We start from the raw sequence: 21,168 nt of genomic DNA on the forward strand, positions 1-21,168 counted from the left end.
ACTTTAATGAGACTGTCTGAAAGCAACGATCAGAAGAAGGATTCCTTGACACAGGGCAGAACTGAGAGGACTGTCTTATTTCCATGGCTAGAGAAGCAGAATGGAGATACCACACTGTAAGGAATGTATCCAAAGATGGGTGACACAAATAGTTGGAGGCACAGCTGTCATATTGCTAGTCACTGCAGAACAATGTGGGTTCAGATTCTTCTTAGGGGATCTTCTGTACTAGAACCTAAATCATACCAAGTTGCAACAACAGTAAGGAACTCTTGTATAATATGAAGCATTCCCCCTGTAAATTATTTCCAATGGAAGAAGGGAAGACTTCTCAGATGACCAGGAAGATGAAATGCTACAGAAGCAGAAGGATTTGAGCCATGCTGTAAGACAACTTGAGACAGAAATGCAGGGTAAGAAACTATAGGTAGCCCTCAGGTTATGACCGCAATTGGAACTACAATTTCCATCACCAAGAGATGCGGTCATAAAGCAAGACACCATGTGACACATTGCTTAGCAATAGCAATATTGACCATCCCTATTGCCATTGTTAAATAAGGACCACACATGACGGTGATATGGGAAGAGGTGTGGAACTGGGTCCCAGGGACCAGACCCGCAGATGAGAGTGGTAGGCAGGCAGGTAGGAGCTGCAGCGTGGGCAGGTGGATGCTACTGAGTATGGGTGGGCACGTACTGTGAACAGGTGCTATGGAGTGCGGCAGTGGTGGGTTTCAAAAATTGTTTGAACCTACTGTGGGTGTGGCCTCCTTTGTGGGAGTGGCTTGCCGCCCATGTGACCGGATATGAAGATGCCGACGACACTTGTCCGAACCACCTTAAATTACCTCACACACAGCACTGGCATGCATAAGAATAGGATGTAAACTTGTTTTTTAAAAGGCATCTTTGGTTTGCGTTAAAACAACTTCAACACACGCAATGTTCTGATTGCACCACAAACGCAGTAGTCATTCTTAGCTTTCACAGAGGCACTGAGTTTTATAAATATGAGCATGATAGTGTAGAATAATCATATCCAAGGACCAGTGGTGGGTTTCAAAAAATTTTGGAACCTCTTCTGTAGGTGTGGCCTGCTTTCCGGGTCCACTGGTGGAACCTCTTCTAACCAGTTCGGTAGATTTGACGAACCGGTTCTAACGAATAGGTGCGAACTGGTAGGAACCCACCTCTGGAGTGCGGGTGGGCAGCTTCCATGGGCAAGCATTACAGAATGTGGGTGGGTGGGTGCCATAGGCAGGCACTATCGAGTATGGGAGGGCAGGTGGTGCTACCGAGTGTAGATAAATGCCACAAAGAGATGCTTTGGAGTATAGCTGGGTACTATGGGCAAGTGCTACAGAGCATGGACAGGTGAGTGCCAGAGGTGGCCACTACAGAATACAGGCAGATGCTATGGAGTACAAAATCCATATGCTACCTGAGGGCTCCTCAGAAGAAAAAGTGACAGGAGGAGTGTTGAGATCCCCTGCTCAGCTTTCCTATAGGATCTGCTTATAGGAAGCCAGCATGGAAAGTTGCAAAAGGTGATCACATGATTGCAGGACAGTACGAACATAATGGCAAGCCAGTAGCCAAATACCTGCATAGTAATCACGTAACTGTGGGGATGCTTTGATGGCTGCAACTTTGAGAACAGGACACAACTCCCCTTGTATAGCATTGTTGCAACTTTGAATAGTTACTGAAGGAGTACTTGTAATCCAAGAGGGGACTGAGTCGGAAACTGGGTAGAGTCACACCAGGAGGGGATTACAAAGCTCACTAATTAATTAGTAATCAGACTCAGTCCAATCAGAGTACGGACAGTGTCAGCCCATACATGGATGCTATCTCCACCCTTATTGAGAACTAACCAGATCCAAAGATTGTTAATTATAACCTGAAAGTAAGCTAGACAATCTCCTAATAATTCTTGAGAAATATCATGATGAAAATCAAAGATTGGGTATAGGCAGCGCCAACATCTATCAAGAACCAAGCAACAGAACAATATGCTCTTTCTATTTAAGAAAATGATGGTCTTTGTTTGAGATGCAAATGGCACCAGGGAGAGTAGCTGAGACAAGGGGACAAATACAAAGCTTTCTAATCCTGTTCTGATGCTGAGTAGCCTCAGCAGATGGAGATGTGATCTGATGGTTGAATCTGAAAAGAATATGGATTGGAAGGCCAGTATGTAATGATCTGCTTCTCTGTTATTTAGGCTTTTCTAGCAATTATCGGTTGACTAATCATAAAAGGATTGATTCTGAATGGACTAGTGATCCATTCTGGCGTATATAACAAACTGAATTCTGAGGTGCTACCTTGTTTCCCCGAAATTACAACATGTCCTGATAATAAGACCATGCCATATTTTTCCTGTGGGCAAAAATATACGCCCTCCCCCAATAATAAGCTCCCTGGACAACACCCCCCTCCAGCCAGGCAGAGCACCACTCACCAACCTAGCGATATCCCGAAGGAGCAGGAACCGGGGGAAGCGGAGCAAAGGCGTTCACATTGTTTGACACCTTTGGGATACCGCTAGGTTGGTGGGTGGTGCTGTGCCCAGCTGGACCGGCCAGCTGGTCTTTGGGTCTCTGCTTCACATGCACACGACAGCACATGTGCATGCATGCACTGACATGTGCACATGCTAACTTATGCACACGTTTGCTCGTGCTTGCGCACCTTTCAGTTTGGGCATTGTGCGCGCACAATTTGGGCATTCGGTGTCTAAAACGTTCGCCATCACTGGATTAGCTCTTCAGACAGGAGCCCTATACTGTGATTGAAAGGTAAGAATGCACTGAGAAACTCTAAGAAGGATTGAAAATGAGATGGGGAAAGATGAAAGAAAGCGAGAAAAGAGAAAATATGTTGATGAAGCAGAAGGACAATCAGCTGAAGAATGAATACATTAATACTCAATGATCGAGGCTTCCGGGTGGTGACATCACTGTGCCTAGAATGGGGTAAGGGAGCTCCTCTAACCCCTAACTCTAATTTCTTCGTGTGGGCTCACTTTTGGAGCACTGCTGATCCCGAAGAGACCAGCAGATCTAAGGGGATATTCTGCAGACGCCGGGGTGGTAAGGCAAATCCCCCAGCAGATAGGAGAAACCCCCCTAAACGGACGAAGAAATATCCTACCATCTGGTTAGGACTGAGCAATGGCGGCCGCATAGAAGAAAGAAACAGAATAGAAGCCGACGAATTCGGGTGCTTGTTATTATTGCCAACAATTCAGAGAGGAAAGCAACGTAGGAACTGTACATGTAGTCATACTGGGGCTCCCACCAATTCCACAGCTCTGGAAGTCTCCAAATCAGGCTCTGGCCAGGCATGCATCTATGTACATAAATCTCACAGATATGATGAGAAAGCAACAAGGCACAGCAACTAATTGCAGTTATCGGTTAATATTTTGTTTCCAAATTATGCTCATATGACTTCTTTCAAAATTACATCACCCAGACAAAAGAGAGAGAAGATTATGATTTCAAGAGTTACAGAAAAAAACTCTGCTTACAATAGCAATAGCATTTAATATATGCTGCTCCATAGTGCTTTACAGCAGTTTATAGTGTCAACATATTGCCCCCAGCAATCTGGATCCTCATTTCACTGACTTTGGAAAGATGGAAGACTGAGTCAATGTTGAGCCTGTCAGGATCAAATTCCAGGGTGTGGGCAGAGTTAGCCTGCAATACTGCATTCTAACCACTGCGCCACCAGGGCAAATTTGATAGATTGAAAGGCCAAAAGTGCCAAGTAAAGGATAACAGGGATAATGAAATTAAGCATCTAAGCAAAATGAAGAGGGGAAACAATAGATTCATACAAGAAACTACTTTATGATATCTCCAAGGAAACAAAGTGAGTTAGTAGAACCAAAAACTTAATTGTTGAATAAAATTAGCTCGATTGTAGAAGGCATATCAATTCTCCCAGAAACTCTATTATTTAAACAAAATAAAACAGCCGGCAAAAAGACCTGATGGAAGTTATCTTGTTTAAGGTAATTAAAAGGGAAAAAAATAGTACGTTACTATAGAATACAGAAAGGAATGCTTGAAAAGTAGCACTTCAACCTGTAATATAGTATAGAGGCTTTTCAACATGCACTACATTTTGTATGATTTAATGTGCAAGCGTTTGAAAATTTAGCTCTTTGGGTCCCATGATGGAGATTTATTGCTGCTTTGTGATTTCCTGAAAGAAAATGCCCGTAGGACAAAACCACTTATGCAGAGGGGTTTAGAAAGGCAGGTAGACATTCAGAAACAAAAAGCAACACTTAAAGCGATCTGCCAGCATTTCAAAAATACAAAAGGGAAGTAAATGGAACATCTATAAATTTTTCCAAATGGAACGGCGATATTATTGTTAGTGACCTTTCTACAGGAAGCACCCATTCAGCACTTAAAACACAGCTGTATTACAAGCTTTCCAAACCTATCTGCCAAACTATAATGGTAGACCGGAACTGACATTCTAACATCTCAAACTTGTATCGATTAAAAATTTTAAAAAATCCCTTTCAAGTAATGATACTAGCTCTCTTTAGACTTCACGAGAATCTTTATTTATCAATGGTACTATTTATTATGTGGAGAAGGGGGTGGCTGGCTGTCAAGTTTTGTAGGTTCTCACCAGGGTGGATTTGATTTAAATCATATTTTTTAAAGAGCAACTGTCATCTCTGTCCTGCAGCAGCTTCTCTTCTGACCCACTGTTGACTAACCCAGTGTTTCTCAACCTTGGCAACTTGAAGACGTCTGGACTTCAACTCCCAGAATTCCCCAGCCAGCAAATGCTGGCTGGGGAATTCTGGGAGTTGAAGTCCAGACGTCTTCAAGTTGCCAAGGTTGAGAAACACTGGACTAACCAACAGTCCTAATATTGCAGAATATACAGCCTCAGGCTACATAATTAAGTTCCATTTCATGCTGAATAAACTAAGTTATTAGTGTATCTTAAATAGAAAACTATCGTTAGATAGATTTTTACTCCAAAAGCATTTGGATAGAAATAAAAAAAATCTGATTTTTTAAAAATAAAATTTAAAAAATCATTGATTTTTATCCACTCTAGTTACTATACCTAGAAGTATTACCCAATTCCAGTCAGGCAAGAATAATAATGTAAGAGGCAGCTTGATTGGCACCACTTTTGTTGAAGCAGGTCTTCATATATGCCCTTTGGTTCTTTATGCAACAAAAAGCAACTGGCTTACTTCTTATGAATCATCTGGAGTTGTATTCCTCAAGCTGCTGTACTCCGGATATAATGTTATTGCAATTCCCAGCCAGCATGGGTTATAAAAGCTCTACAAATTGCAGTCACAATACATTTGGGGAGCGTTAACTTGTAAAAGGCTAATCTGGAATTCCAGAGGAAGAGTGCTGAATTCAGGCATAGCTTGCATACTACCTTCCAAAATTCAGCATGCTGTCACAAGCAAGGATTGTTGGTCTTAAATTGTTGACCAATGAAGCATTCCTTCTCTGTCTGTATTTAGACAGCATTCCAAATTCAGACAACATATCAATTTTAGACATTTCCCACAATGAACATCCATACATGAAAACAAAGAAAAGCAAAATGATGGCAAAGAGGCGACTGAAAGTAGCTTACTCTAACTCAGTGATAAATGCAGCCAATGAGTAATAACAGCAACTAAATTGAATGAATTTATTGATGGAGCAATGGAGGCTAATTGCTAGTTAGTTTGTCCAGATTCATAACAATTGCATGACTATGTTGCAATTTGAATCCAGACTCATTATTGCAATGCTGTATCCACTTAATCTCAGATAAACCTCTTTTTTTTGGCTTTGTTGAAATGATGCTCCATTTAAATTTCACTACTTCATATATTACTTGCTGTATTAATGTATATTTAAAATTACCATTGATTATGCTATATAAGAATTGTTTTATCCAACACCAAGTTATATATGGGGCTCTGCACAGACCACACATCTTAAAGTAGAAATGAGGTTTTACTCAGAAAATTCAATGCATAAGTAACAAAGTGGTCAGTATTCTCATTACCACTAGCTAGTAGGGAAAGCCTAGCATGTGTTTCTCGTAAAAGCGACAAGGTCACTAGTTTTTCTAGTAAATGTACCTAGGCTGTGAAGGAAAGAGAAACAGAAAGGGGTGGTTTCTCACTTAAAAGTAACACTGAATGGTTTCTACAAAAATTTAGAGCCACACATGAATTCCAAGAATGTAGTTTCAGGAACCATTTCACAATGGTTGCAAACAACTGGTTAAAACTAGGGAGCCGAGGTGGTGCAGTGGTTAGGGTGCAGTACTGAATGCCACTACAGCTGACTGTTATCTGCAGTTCAGCGGTTCTAATCTCACTGGCTCAAGGTTAACTCAGCCTTCCATCCTTCCGAGGTGGGTAAAATGAGGACCCAGACTGTGGGGGCAATATGCTGACCCTGTAAACCACTTAGAGAGGGCTGAAAGCCCTATGAAGCGGTATATAAGTCTAACTGCTATTGCTATAAAACTGATTGGATCACTGAATGAGTGTCAATTATTTGAAGTTTGAGGAGAGGACATGGTGCTTTGGTTAGTCAATCACTGAATATTAACTTTTTGGTCCTTTTCAGCTTATATCTCTAGAGCAGTGTTTCTCAACCTTGGCGACTTTAAGTCCCGTGGACTTCAACTCCCAGAATCCCCCAGCCAGCAGAGCTGGGAGTTGAAGTCCACGGGACTTAAAGTCGCCAAGGTTGAGAAACACTGCTCTAGAGAGAGGATGTACAGCTTGATCCAAGAGCCCATTTAAAAGAGATAGTAATTAAGCTACTTTTGAAAAACAAAATCTAACCTAGATTCCCAAAGATTGCATATTGTACAGACTGACTCTCTGAGCAAAATATTTGAGCAAATGGTCAAATGAAAATAAAACTCAGCATACGATTTTTTTTCTCATTTTCATTTAACCACCTTAAATTACCTCACACACAGCACTGGCATGCATAAGAATAGGATGTAAACTTGTTTTTTAAAAGGCATCTTTGGTTTGCGTTAAAACAACTTCAACACATGCAATGTTCTGATTGCACCACAAACGCAGTAGTCATCCTTACTTTTCACAGAGGCACTGATTTTTATAAATATGAGCATGATAGTGTAGAATAATCATATCTAAGAACCAGTGGTGGGTTTCAAAAAAGTTTGGAAGCTCTTTTGTAGGTGTGGCCTGCTTTCCGGGTCCACTGGTGGAACCTCTTCTAACCGGTTCGGTAGATTTGACGAACCGGTTCTACCGAATAGGTGCGAACTGGTAGGAACCCACCTCTGATACCCATCCAATATTCAGCTGCTGAAGGCAGTTACCAGTCTCATCATTTTGATCCTATGCCTTTCCTAAGCCCTTTTCTGACTTCTTATCCAATCCCTAACCTTGCCCAAAGTTCTGTTCCTCACTTGCAAAACTCTTGATTTTCTCTCAGCATTTCTTTTCCAACACTTATCCATCTCTACTATTCTCTTATCCAAAGGTCTCCCAGTCGTGAAACACCGCTGATCTTTATAACATGGCTGCCATGTGATAAAGAAAAGGGGTTAAGAACCTCCTCAAATCCCAATTATTTTGGGAACGGTTTGGATCATTTCCTAGTCCTAGCTGATATAGATACAGTTAACAATCACTTGAACTCTGAACCATGTTCAAAGTTACGACAGCAGTGAACAAGGAGACTTACAACTAATCCTCATAGCTGTGGCTGTCACCTTTCCCCACCATCATGTAATCACTATTTGCAACCTTCACTTCCAGCTTCTGACAAGCAAAGTTCATGGGGAAGCCAGCAGATGGTCGCAAATGGTGATCATGTGACATGACACCTAATGACCCAAGCTGGATTCACTTAATGATAGCAACTAGAACTATTGCAACTGCTGTTGTAAGTCAGTGCAGTCATGTGATTTTACACTTTTAAGACTGCATCACTTAGTAACGGAGTTGCCAGTCCCAATTACTGGATTAAGCAAAAACTACCTGTACTTTATTCTAACTAAGCAAAAATCCATGGAACTGAAATCAAAACAGTTTGCCCAATCTTATTCTTACGGGAGAGATTGGCTTTTTCTTACTCAGGTAACACCATGTCTCCTCCCCACCCAATAAATCACAAGCACAATTGAAAAGCTGCAATCTTTTAAAGTGTTATTGCTATACAAAAGGTATAGCATGGTGGCATAGTGGTTAGAGCGCAGTACTTCCGGCTGCTTCTGCTGACTGCCAGCTGCTGCAATTTGGCAGTTCAAATCTCACCAGGCTCAAGGTTGACTCAGCCTTCCATCCTTCTGAGGTGGGTAAAATGGGGACCCAGATTGTTGGGGGCAATAGACTGACTCTGTAAACAGCTTAGAGAGGGATGCAAAGCACTATGAAGTGGTATATAAGTCTAAGTGCTATTGCTATAGCAAACCAGGGCTGAAAGGGGAAGTCCAATGGGTACATTCAGGTTATAGATCAAATATTCCCTATCTCAAAAGAACAGAGATGTATTGCAGATTAGGATGTACAATACAATACAATAGCAGAATTGGAAGGGACCTTGGAGGTCTTCTAGTCCAACCCCCTGCCTAGGCAGGTAACCATATATCGTTTAAGACAAATGGCTATCCAACATCTTCTTAAAGACTTCCAGTGTTGGGGCATTCACAACTTCTGGAGGCAAGCTGTTCCACTGATTAATTGTTCTAACTGTCAGGACATTTCTCCTCAGTTCTAAGTTGCTTCTCTCCTTGATTAGTTTCCCCCATTGCTTCTTGTTCTACCCTCAGGTGCCTTGGAGAACAGTTTGACTCCCTCTTCTTTGGGGCAACCCCTGAGATATTGGAACACTGCTATCATGTCTCCCCTAGTCCTTCTTTCTATTAAACTAGACATACCCAGTTCCTGCAACCGTTCTTCATATGTTTTAGTCTCCAGTCCCCTAATCAACTTTGTTGCTCTTCTCTGCACTCTTTCTAATGTAGAGGAAAGTCAGAGGTGAAGGAACATCCATGGTATGAAATGCAGACAGGAAACCATTTAGGACTTTACAAAGGAAGCACTGCATTATAAGAATTATAAAAGTATAGAGTGACTGAGCCAGGAGCAATATAAAGTAGAAGTTACAAGAGTCAGTAAAATTAACCAGGATTTCTGCCTGCCAATGACAATGAACTTGATTTTCACTATTCTGTCCAAAGAAAACTTGCATGATTGTAAACAAGTGAGAGTAGAATTTAAGAGTTAAGAATTCTAGCCTATCAAATAAAGAAGAGTACTGAGAGATTTAAAAAAATTCAGTGAGAGGATAGCTAAGGTGGAAAACTAAGATGTTAAATTTTGTCTGAACTGCAAAATGAGTTGCAAATTGATGAATAAAATAAATAATGAATTTTGGACATATGTACAGAGTTTGAGATAGTATCAAGACTATGCAGAAGAAATATTAGATCAACCAAGCTGGATGTATTAAAGCAATACAATGGACCATTTATTTGCTCCTTAAACCTGTGAACATGGCCAGAACTTTTCATCCCACCCCTTCAGGAGTGCAGGGAGGAGGGGGTACAAAACTTTTGTTTCCACTTTGCAATTCCCATAGGCTACCACCAGTGAGTAAAACACAATAAAGCCTTAGTATCTTTAAGCAACAACTCTGCTTTGCCAATATTCCTATTTCCTCATTTATAAGGCAGGAGACATTCCCAATTGAAGAGGGTTCTCTGTTTTGGGAAAAATAAAAGATCTAATGGTACAGAGGTTTTCCATTGCTGGTATGTAACAGATTCTTCCACAAACATCAATCAGATAACCAACAACAGGTATTGAATACCAAAACAGTTTTTAGCTAATAAAATAATAAAGTATATGTGGATTGTTTTTCCTCAGCAAAAGTTAAAAGCCACTAATATTTCCGGCTCAGAGAAAATACTGGAAGTCTGAACTTGCCCAAGTATTTGATTCCATCCCATCCCATTACTAGGTTAAAAGGTTATTTTCATCTCAAGCTGAGAACCAAATTAATTAAATTGCATTAGGGACCAAATGAAAAGGAACCAACAAGGTTAACAGTGAAAATGTGGCAGCAACAGAGCAGACTAAAAATCACTTCCAATACGCCAGTAACTGGATCCCATTTTCAATAGGGTATTGGACATTTGAATTTTTTAAACCCAGCTGCAACACCAGTTGTCGAATGGTGTAAGTCACCATGTTAATGATCAAATCTACAAAACTGAAATCTGGCACTGGACCTGAAATATTGTAACTAACACAATGTAAATATTTGACCTGAGGCTATATGTGACTTCAAAAACTGAGGGAAGAGATTCATTTCAGCTTGAGCGTTGCCTGCTGTCCAACCTCTCTAAGGTAGATCCCATCAGCAGGCAGGACTTACCCACAGCCCGGAACAAGCAGGCCCCATCTTCCTTCATCTGTTTTATGATGAACCCTTTCTTCTCTCTCAGCGCCTTCTCGAACCTGTGTTCCTGCTGGTGACAGGAGGGGCAGATGTCAGCAAGTTAGACAGCATCCCCATCCCACAAATGAGGGAGGGCAACATAACCAACTTTCTCTCCTGTTCTACCCATGATTACTTATAAAAAGAGGGACCAGCCACCTTGGAGAACAAAGTTTATCCACATGCAAATAAGTAACTCTGCTGCCCACTAGAGGCTGCCCAGAGCAAGCAGCGATCATTACAACCCTGGGTTAATCGCCCCCCCCGCCCCATTAATTCCAAATTGTGATGTAACTAAGGATAGAATTAAACAGGATTGGCACGAATCAAAACATGCACAACTTTATTTATATATCTGTTTTATACTTTGCCTTTATAATTAGGTAAGGCAGCTAACAAAAATTTAAAATTGAAACAGAGTATAAAACATAAATGAACAGTAACATTTGTATTGCATCCAATTAATTAAAAAAAACTGATCAGGAATGTGTTCAGGGATTTTTTTTTTTTCAAATCCAAGAGAGTAGGGGCCAAACACAACTCCTAAAGAAGTGCTCCTTTTTCTGGGAGCAATCGAGGAAAATGCTATTTTTCTATCTGTGCCGGAAAGATGGACTGTTGACAGCATGGGATTCTTCCTACAAATCTTGATAGATTGTCAGGTTTGCAACAGTGGAAATAATCCCTTTATTGATCCTAAGCCATTTAAGGTTTTACAGGTCAGTCACAATTTCTTACATTGAACCCAGTGAGCAAAATTCCCATATTCAAAAGTCAGATGAAAGCTCTTCACCTCCCATGCTTGTTGTACAGAGAATGCGAGAGGTAATGAAGCAGGAAGATAGCAGCTAAGGAACTCGTACAGGACAAGGCACCACTCTGGGGGCTTCGTGATTACAAGCTCATTTTGGTACACCCCCCATATTTTTTTGCAAATACCCAGAGCTTTAAGAACAGCACTTAAGTCATGCCTGGTTGTACAATTCTGTTTTCTGCATTCTCCTACCCACTTATCTAGCTCTGCAACCTGTACCCTCCTAACATTCTAATTGAATAATTCCCTTCTCTCCTAAATAAACACATTCAGTCATTTTTGAAGTAAATGTCACAATTTCATATGGTATCATTGCTTCAAGCATACAGGTAGGTTACAATTAGTGTGAGTTTGAATAGCACAATGCTTGATTTACTGCAAATTATGAAGGGAGAGCAAATGTACTTTGCATATAAGTAGCCTCTTTTACAGTGTTTCATTAATATGTAAACATTTGTGTTTCATGCTGGAGCCAATTACCCTATTTTTCATAGAAATATCGCTTTGAATATTGTAAATTTGAATAATGCAACCATTTTGTGGGATTCACTACCAGTAATTGTACTAATTGAGATATATCTATATTGAATAGGTACCTTATTTTGTTCAAGAAATAATCACTTAATGATCCATTGCATACTGTCTTCCAGTACTCTATTAAAGAACTTAGTCATTAAAAGTTGACACCAACTTGATGGCACACAAGTAATCTGGGAAAACATATATTAATGGCAATTCAAAAGAATGCTACTCCAAATTTATTGAGCCTTTTGTCTTTTGCTCAAATAGTTTCATTGCCATCTACTGGCAACAGCGAGAGCTAGATTTTTAAGTAATCAAGATTTTCTTATTCCCTTTGTTAGCAATTCTACCGTTTCATCATTTCCTATCTGCCCATGTAATATTGAATTTGAACAGATTAGGGAAAGAAAATATTTGCAGAGTCAGGGTACTAGATTAGGGACATAAGGAAGACTAGGTGATAGTCCCTCTGGAAATCTCTACTGGTGTTTATTTTCCTTTTAATTCTGGCTTTAACTCTATAATCTTGCAAACATTCAGTCATGAAATAATTTTATGAAGACCAAAAAGGAATCTCTAGTCCAACAGTTTTTTGTTTTTTTTGCTAGGAATTACAAGAAGAGCATAAAACAGACTACGAATTAATGAATCCTGTTTTAAAAAGGAACACTGACAATTCAAAACAGTATCTTAGTGGTTACTTAAAAGCTTCATACCTAAAGTTTAGGCCTACTCCAACTGTGTTCCTTGGAGACAAAGATCAACAATGAACAAAAAGGAAAATACCGCCAGACAGGGGGGGGGGGGGGGGGGGGAAATGGGGATGCTTCAATTGTTATGTTTTGGTGCAAAATGTCCTTCTTTGGCTACTTTGCAAACTGGCATTCTCCAGATCTTTATGACTCTATGGCTCTCCTATCCATTTAGCAGCCTTTATCACTGAAGGGAAAAGGGAAAGAGGGGAAAAAAACCAATGTTTTTTATTATCCTGTGAAGATTCCTTAGGCTTGTATGCCTGAAGATCTCTCTTGAATTCTACAGCAGGTAGTCATCGATTTAACACAGTTCATTCAGTGATTGTTTAAAGATAAGATGGCACCGACTTATGACCATTTTCACACTTATGACCTTTGCAGCACCCCGTGGTCATGTGATTTACATTCAGAGGCTTGACAACGGGGCCATAGTTACGATAGTTTCCCGGGGTCATGTGACCCCCTTTTGTGACCTACCAAGCAAAGTCAATGGGGAAGCCAGATTCACTTAACAACCGTGTTACTACTTTAACAATTGCAGTGATTCCCTTAACAAATGTGGCAAGAAAAGTCGTGCAATGGCACCGACTTATGACCATTTTCACACTTATGACCTTTGCAGCACCCCGTGGTCATGTGATTTACATTCAGAGGCTTGACAACGGGGCCATAGTTACGATAGTTTCCCGGGGTCATGTGACCCCCTTTTGTGACCTACCAAGCAAAGTCAATGGGGAAGCCAGATTCACTTAACAACCGTGTTACTACTTTAACAATTGCAGTGATTCCCTTAACAAATGTGGCAAGAAAAGTCGTGCAATGGGGCAAAACTCACTTAACAAATTTCTCATTTAGCGACATAAATTTTGGGCTCAATTTTGGTGATCGTAACTTGAGGACCACCTGTATTAACCAGATGACATAATATGACCATGTAGACTTAACAGGCTCTAAAAGAACTTATACTTTTCACTGGATAAGGCAGGAACACTATGACACTTATTTTGATTAGTTCATTAGAAACTTTTCTAAGCAATCTGGCACATTAAAATGCAGTGAAGATAAATATAAAAAGAAAATGAACTGTAATTATTGTAAGAAATGGGTACATGCTGCAGCCTGATTATATCACATATATGATGACTCTTAATTTCCAAACTCCTCAGCAATAGGTAGAAGAGCTAGGGAGTTATGCTTGTTGCAATCCAGACACCCAGAAGGTTGACCCAGGGTATGGAAACTTCAAGATACATCAACAACACATCCAGACTTGCTACTCCACAAAATTCACCATTCTGCAGACTCACTATTCTCACACAGATCAATAGAAAAGACATGGAATATTCTGCTTCTCACATAACAACTTGCTATATTTCTGTTCTATATATATAAAACTAGCAAGTAATGCCAAAATATATAAGGTTATATAATCCCCCTGTGGGATATGTAAAAAAATAAAAATAAACCTTTGGTGTTTTGAAGTGAACATGCATGAACAGAAAGAAGGTTTTATATAGTTCATGACTTTGAGGGAATATTTCTTTATTTCAAGTTTCATCATCACACATGGTACACTTCTCAACCTCTCAACTATGCAATAGTAACATTCTTGTTCATATCCTTTCTATTCAATAAAAAAGCCACATTGGTATCACTTCAATTGTTAAAAACCACTTATCATTTTTCCACCTTCCTTGTCCTTCATCTACCAATTCACTTCCAAACTGAGATTAGGAAATAAATGTATAAATTTATTGAGATATGAAATTAGAGTGGGTAAGTGCATGTGGGGGTAGCTCAAAGGAAATGAGCTGAAATCATGACTACAGCCAATCTGGTTGTATACATCAAAATTGCAAGTGATCTTCAATCATTCATGAGAAATGTGTAATACCCCTATCACAATCATGCTGAAAAATTGCACACATACACAGTATAATTTGCCTAGCCACTTTGCAAAATATGAAAATGAACATCTTCCTTTCCTTATATCCTTAACTGGGGAAGGGCAAGGCACAGTTTTCATCTATTCCAAATCATGTATCATAACCATGAGAACTCTTAGCAATATTATTGATTTGGATGTTTCAATGGCATGTCACATGCCAAATGTTCTTAGAATAAGATGCAACCCTTGCTCAAGGCCTAATTTATCTGTGCTTATGATGTGGTATTACATAGCTTTTTTACAGGTAGTCCTAGGCTTATGACCATTTGCTTAATGGCAGTTCAAATTAACAACATCCTCTGAAAAAAATCATTTATGATCTAAATTCGAATTTACCACCTTCACCTTACCCCCCCCCTCCCGGTCACATGATCACAATCTGGGCATTTCACAACCAGCTCACATTTACAACTGGTTATAATATCCTATAGTCACCTGGGCATGATTTGTAACATTTTTTGCCAGTTTTCAGCAAAGCACACCATTCATTAAGCTGGATTCACACTTATAATCACAGTGACCTGACCATGGTAAAATAGTTATAAAATCAGGTCTGGTCACATGATCACTAGGATTTACAATCACAATGACTTAAAATGAAAATTCCTGTCCCAACTGTGGTTTTATGTTGAGAATTACCCTTATCTAAATAGTTCACTCCTTTTCTGTGCAAATCTTAATTCTTTTACGGAACCATGTACATTTGGAATCCAACTTCATTTAGTCATTTAGCACATTTTGCAGTGTTGACCTAAGCAAAAATTAGAGACCCACTTTTGTGCAGTGGTTAAACATCAGGGTAGAAACCAGACCATTAGTACTAGTGCTGCCACAGGCACAAAACCAGCTGGGTGATTTTTGGCCTGTCATTCTCTCTTGGGCCTAGGAATGAGGCCATGGTAAACCATTTCTCAAATCTCACCAAGAAAACTGTAGAGGCTTTCCAAGCAGTCACCAGAATAAATACTGATTTCAAATAAAGCAAAAAGCAAAAACTGCATTCAATTTACTCCATATGGGCACCTCTTAACTGTATTCTTATCTATCCTTGACCAACATATTGAGTGAAGGTGAAGGGGGTTACAATCCAACAAATGTGGATGCTTAGGTAGATGGTTAGAAATCACCACAGTAGATGCTTTCTATAGAACTTTAGAAAGATTAAGGCAAAAATTCATCTAAATTTCTCTTCAGATTTGCTAATTCATTTCTGATAAACAAGTAAGCAGATATACAGAGATCAGTGCATACAATTAAAGCTCATACTATAATCATGAAAAAGAATTCAACAATAGGACACTTCAGAGTAAATAACTCTCCTCAGAAATACGATAAGTATCTTGAGTCCAGCACCTAAGAATAGACTGACAGTCATAGATTTGAAGATGACAGGGATAACACAGTTCAATTATATCTATATATAATTTTATTCTTCTTATATCTTTCCCCAAAACTACCTGCTATGCCTAGAACATTTCAGAGAGATTATGATGAGTTGCCCTGTATGGTCTGAAATAACTTGTATCACATAGGTCCTCTTTAATGAGCTCCATAATAACTGTTGCTTTATTAAAATAATTTCTGGTCATATGTTAAAATACTAGGGTAACATTCTAGCTGGCTTACAACTTGGATCTCTTATCCCTAGGGAAGTTGCCGGAGTAATTTGTTTCCCAAAACTGCAGTCTATTTATTAAATAATATAATTGCCAAATGTTAATGTTCCATATCAGTGGAACAGGTATGATGCTACAACTTTCTAAGCCTCTGAAACAACTTCATACTCACAAGCATTTTTTTTTCTAAAGGAGGAAGACCCAGTCAGTGGAAAATAGCAAGTGGCATAGACTAATATGAATTCTACCAAAATATATCTTCCCCCCACTTTTTTTAGAAGGGCAAACTGCTTAGTCTAACCCTAAAACACATTGCTCACATGCCCCAGACTGTATTACTCCTCATAATTATTGTCGACAGTCCAATCATGTGCATCTTAACAGAATATAGTACACCAATTAGGATCTGGTACATTAGTACCACAGACTTACAAACAGGGTATCAAGCTGGCCTGTCCAGGAACTTAATTGAATTGCACTGCTATTCAGAAGTCTTTTAAGTGAACTAAGAGCTTTTTGATTTGAAGGTTTGCGATTATAGACAAATTAACTTGCCCCAAACTTTTAGATACATCAATATAAACATTTAATGGGCTTTTTCAATACACAAAGCTTGGCAATTTTCCAAAGCAACTTGCTTTGTTGTGTAATTGTTGCATTTAATAGGTTTTCCCTCAAATGCTGGACTCAAATTCACAGTGCTACAGTTTAAAACAGCTGCTTTGCCTTCTTTTTCTATGTCATAGGGAATTTGGCTTTTTAATATATTTAAATTGCTGCATTTCTAAGCCAAGTGTTCTGCTTCAACCATTTGACATCCAAATTTTCCATCAATTCTAAAAGAAGGATAAGGTGGTAGTATAGAATATTCCAGCTACTTTTTTGCCACATTAACATTACTTATCTCTTCAGCTGAAATAACATCAAATGGCTTAATTTTATTAAAAAGATGCCTATAACCCAATACAATATGCAGTGATCCTAGAGCAGATTTAAAAGCAAGGAAAGCACTGTATTTTTAAGCTAAAACTTAAATAATTGTTCTCTAGAGCCACTCTGGTAGTGCCTAATTCAAATTAGCTTCCCACTGGTATGCTGGGATGAAGAGAACTCACTTGTATTTCACAATTTCGACAATTTTCTAGTTTAACTCAAGCCAGGGATTTGAATCACAAATACAACACTTCTTCCGCGTGTTCCATAAGACCTGTCTTATAGCAACTGAGCTAAGAAGGCTCTTTGGTAATAAACCATTGCAAAATATACTTACTGTCAAGAAATGATAGTATACTATATAGAAAGTTAAAACTTAAGCATGCTGAAATGTTATGTAAGAAACATCTTGAGTGGAGAGCGAATGGGTAGATGCTGCCTAGGAAATGATCAGATAAGAGAGAACATAGCCTATAGCTGCATAACTAGTAGAGAAATTGGCTCAGAAGGGACCCTCCCTAACCTCTTCTCAGACTGTAAAGGAGACAGCAGGAGATTTGTACTTTCAGACTTGTAAGATTCTGTTAATGTAACCTTACAATAAAGCAGAATGAGCTCAACTGATCATGTGTCTGGTTTACCTGGGAAGTCTAACATATACTTAGTAATAGCCCAGTTGAGAACACCATAGGGGCAATTAATGAATCAAAAAGAAATCTGTTTATTCTTAAAATGGAAGGGCTCAAAGCTTACTAACATTACATTTTAAATTCAATTAAATATTTCCATTTGAAAATTTTCACATTGCCCAGTCTTGAAGAACAGTTTATTTAAAAACAAATGTTCTGGGTTTCATAATTAGACATAAGTGAAACCTAATCAATGTTATATAGCCATACACACAGTACAGGCATATAAATGCTGGAATCTAACTTCTGAATAGCATGCTTGTTGGACCTGTAACCGCAATTGTTAGTATTTCTTCCATCATACTTTTCCTCAGTCTCTCCAATTCACAATAGGCAAACTCTTTCTTGTACAGATATCCCGTATTATTAAGCAGTTGCCAAATACATAACTGCAATCAGATTAATCAGTAATAATCGAGCATGGATACTTATATTTGCAACTCCTCCAAAACTACAGGGGAAAAAAATCACTATTTTCATTTAATTCTACAGCTATCCTAAAACAAACCTGCTTTTTTTCTAATTACAATGGAGCTTTTGTTCCTTTTTTGCCCACACCTAATGTTAAAAGTTCACTCTCCCCCTCTTTTTTATCCTCAGCAGGTGTAATCAATTGGTATGATATCCTAGTTGTGATGACATAAGAAATAAAAGTTAACCATCAATCAACTAGCCTAACCAATTTGGTGGAGAAAAAAGTGAAACTACCAAAATAAGTGAATTTAATCTATTGCATGAAGCTTTGGGCAAAAAAATGTTTTGGCGGGCAAAAAAATGTTTTGGCAGGCAAAACAGGAACAAGAGATACAATTTAGTGCTGCTATCAAAAACAAACTGCAATCTGTAGGAAGAAAGTTTTCTCCTCATATGGAGATTGAATGTTTACCTTTTACTCCCAAACAGGACATAGCACTCCAGTGGACAGACTCCCCTCTTCCTGTTTGAACTCAGAGGATCCCTTTATCCTTCCATCAGTATCCTCATTCTCCTTTGCCTCACATTAGTATAGCTTCATATTCCAGATCACCAAAGTCATGGCCACTATCAGCTAAGCAGATTTAGCAGAAGAGGTTCACTTTCCTATTCGAATCCTCAATAACCGTTCTCCTTCCTTTCAGGATTACTGTATACTAACACCTTACTACAATAGCCCCCCCCCTCCTCCAATTCCTTTTTGAACCAACAACTTTCTTAAATAAAAATGGCAAATACCTACATTGAGATATGGAAGGGATTATTTCTCTGGGATGCATTCCTGGCAATTTAGCAAAATTATTTCAGACATGGTGCTACCAACGCACTGAATTTGCACACCTCATTGCCATGGGCGAGCCACCTAAAAATTAAAGGTGATGCAACTTTTTTTTTTCCCCAATAGAAAAGAGGCATAGCAGCCAGTTCATACACCTTAAGAGGTAGTTGCAGATGATCAGGAAAGTTGTGCATCACGGGCTAAACTCATAGGGAATATCAAAGGGGCAGCAATTTGGTAGGCCAGCCGGTGTGCTTTCCAGCCACAACTCGGTTGACCATTTCTAACCATTGGCGGGGTGGTGGTGTTTAAGTAAACCATTATTGTCTTATAATCCAGGAGTTGAGCCAAGCCCCTCCTATGCCTATCACACCAAAGGTTCTTCCATGCCCGTCCAGAGCCTCCCCCCGCCCCGTCTCGATTTTCGGGTCCTGTCGCTAGAGGGGTACCTGCTCAACGGTGGCCGGGTCCATGCTCTCGATGCGGGCCGCCGCCGTCTCGTACTCGTCTTCGCTGTTGTAGCCGGCGCCGACCTCATCTTGCTCGGGGCTATTGCCTCCCCCTCCCCCAGGCCCCGCCGCCCCACCGAGCCCACCGCCGGGCCCCCCCTGCCGTCGCCGCTTGCTGTGGCCGGGCCCGGAGCAGCAGCCGCCGCCTACTCCGCCCCGCGCTTCGGCCGCTCCAGGGTCGAGTAGGCCGAGGCCGGGCCCGTCGCCCCCGGCTCCAACACCGGGATTGGGCGGCGGAGGGGATCCGGCGGGGGGCAGTCCCCAGCGCGGCGGCGGGGGAGGAGGCGAAGCCCGGGGACGGGCTCCGCCGCGCCCGGAATGCGAGTCCCCGGGTCCGACGCCTCCTCCGACGCCGCGCGGGTGGGAATCGGCGCCGGGGCAACCCCGGGAATCAGGGCCGCCCACGCCGCCGCCCCCTCCTGGGCCGCCGGGGCCTCCCCCTCTCGAGCCGGGCTGGTCCCTATCTCCGTCTCCGGCAGCCGGGCAGGCCTTCTTCTTAGGCAGGATCGTCATGGCCAAAGCGAGGACAGGAGGGAAGGGGGCAGGGAGGAGGAGGAGGAGGAGGAGGAGCACCGAGGGACGAGACCCCTGGGCAGGAGCCTCGCGGGAGGACCCGCGTGCCGAGGCGGCGGTGGCAGCAGCGGCGGCGGCCAGAAGAAGACCGCCGCTCACCGAGGGCCGACCGCCGCCGGGTGCCCGGATGAGGAGGGCTAAGCCACGGGCAGGTTACCCGGATGAGGAGGGCTCGGGGAGGGAGGGGGGGGGAAGAGGCAGAGGGAGGCAGCGGCGAGGAGTCTAAAGGGACGGCAGAAAGGAGAGGGAAGGTGAAGGGAAGTGCCCGGATGACAGGCTCAACCACAACGTATGGCCGTCCCACGGCAACTCGGCTCGGCTCAGCAGGGAGGCGGAAGGAAGCGAAGCATTCAATCCCCAGGAGGCGCCCGAGAGGGAAGCGGCCGTCCCGGGCGGCCCAGTTTGGCTGAAAAGGGCCTTTCCCCGCTGGCGCCTAAAGCTTCCGGACCGCTGGCGGCCTCCTGACAGCGGCGTCTACTATGGCCCATCTATGGGTCCGGCCTAGTGTCAACATCAACACAGCCGGCCTCTGACCCCGGCGAACTCGACTTCCGTTTCCACGCCCCTTAGCAACAGCTGAGGCGGTCCCCAGGCAGGCCTTAGCAACCATCCCTTTTTTAATGGTTGAGCGGCACGTGATTTAGACATTCATGGGCCGGTAGTGACGGAAGTCCTTCCCTGAGTAGTCAGCGTTACTGTCAGTTAGCTTGCTACTCTGCCTTTTTATTTCTCCTCCTTCTCTCTTCCCCCCCCCCCCCGCTCCACCGTTGACCGAGTGAGGGAGGCGGGAGCTTTTAATCACGCTTAGCGGTAGACTTCGTTCCGATAGGGCTAAGGAATATAAATGCCGTTCCTTAATTCGTCAACAAATGCAACTCTCATTTGTAATTGGCGGAAATGGGCATTCTTTGCGATTGGCTGGGGAGTTCTCCCGGGTGTAAAAATTGATAGGTTGAGGCAAAAGTTCTTGCGGCTTGTCCCAAAATTCTTCGATCCGATTGGCTACTGAGCTCTTCCGAGTGTCCTGATTCCTAAACCGTCCAAATCGAGAAAGT

General features: G+C 41.4%; 1 protein-coding gene across 2 annotated transcripts in view; it reads right to left on the reverse strand.

Moving 5' to 3' along the window:
• Nucleotides 1-20,646, reverse strand: part of OTUD5 (OTU deubiquitinase 5) — a 60,142-nt gene extending 39,496 nt beyond the window's left edge. Inside the window, exons 1-2 of one of the 2 annotated variants that reach the window (XM_032210514.1) lie at nucleotides 19,481-20,646; nucleotides 10,440-10,530 (exon numbers count right to left, since the gene is read on the reverse strand). In XM_032210514.1, the coding sequence (XP_032066405.1) occupies nucleotides 10,440-10,530; nucleotides 19,481-20,053 (664 nt within the window). In that variant the 5' untranslated portion in view covers nucleotides 20,054-20,646. Of the gene's footprint in view, nucleotides 1-10,439; nucleotides 10,534-19,480 lie in introns of both variants that reach the window. The other variant, XM_032210513.1, reaches the window with a different exon arrangement.
• Nucleotides 20,647-21,168: the final 522 nt, after the last annotated feature.

Source organism: Thamnophis elegans, chromosome 2 (genome assembly GCF_009769535.1).
Source record: "Thamnophis elegans isolate rThaEle1 chromosome 2, rThaEle1.pri, whole genome shotgun sequence".
Classification (NCBI taxonomy): Eukaryota; Metazoa; Chordata; class Lepidosauria; order Squamata; family Colubridae; genus Thamnophis; species Thamnophis elegans.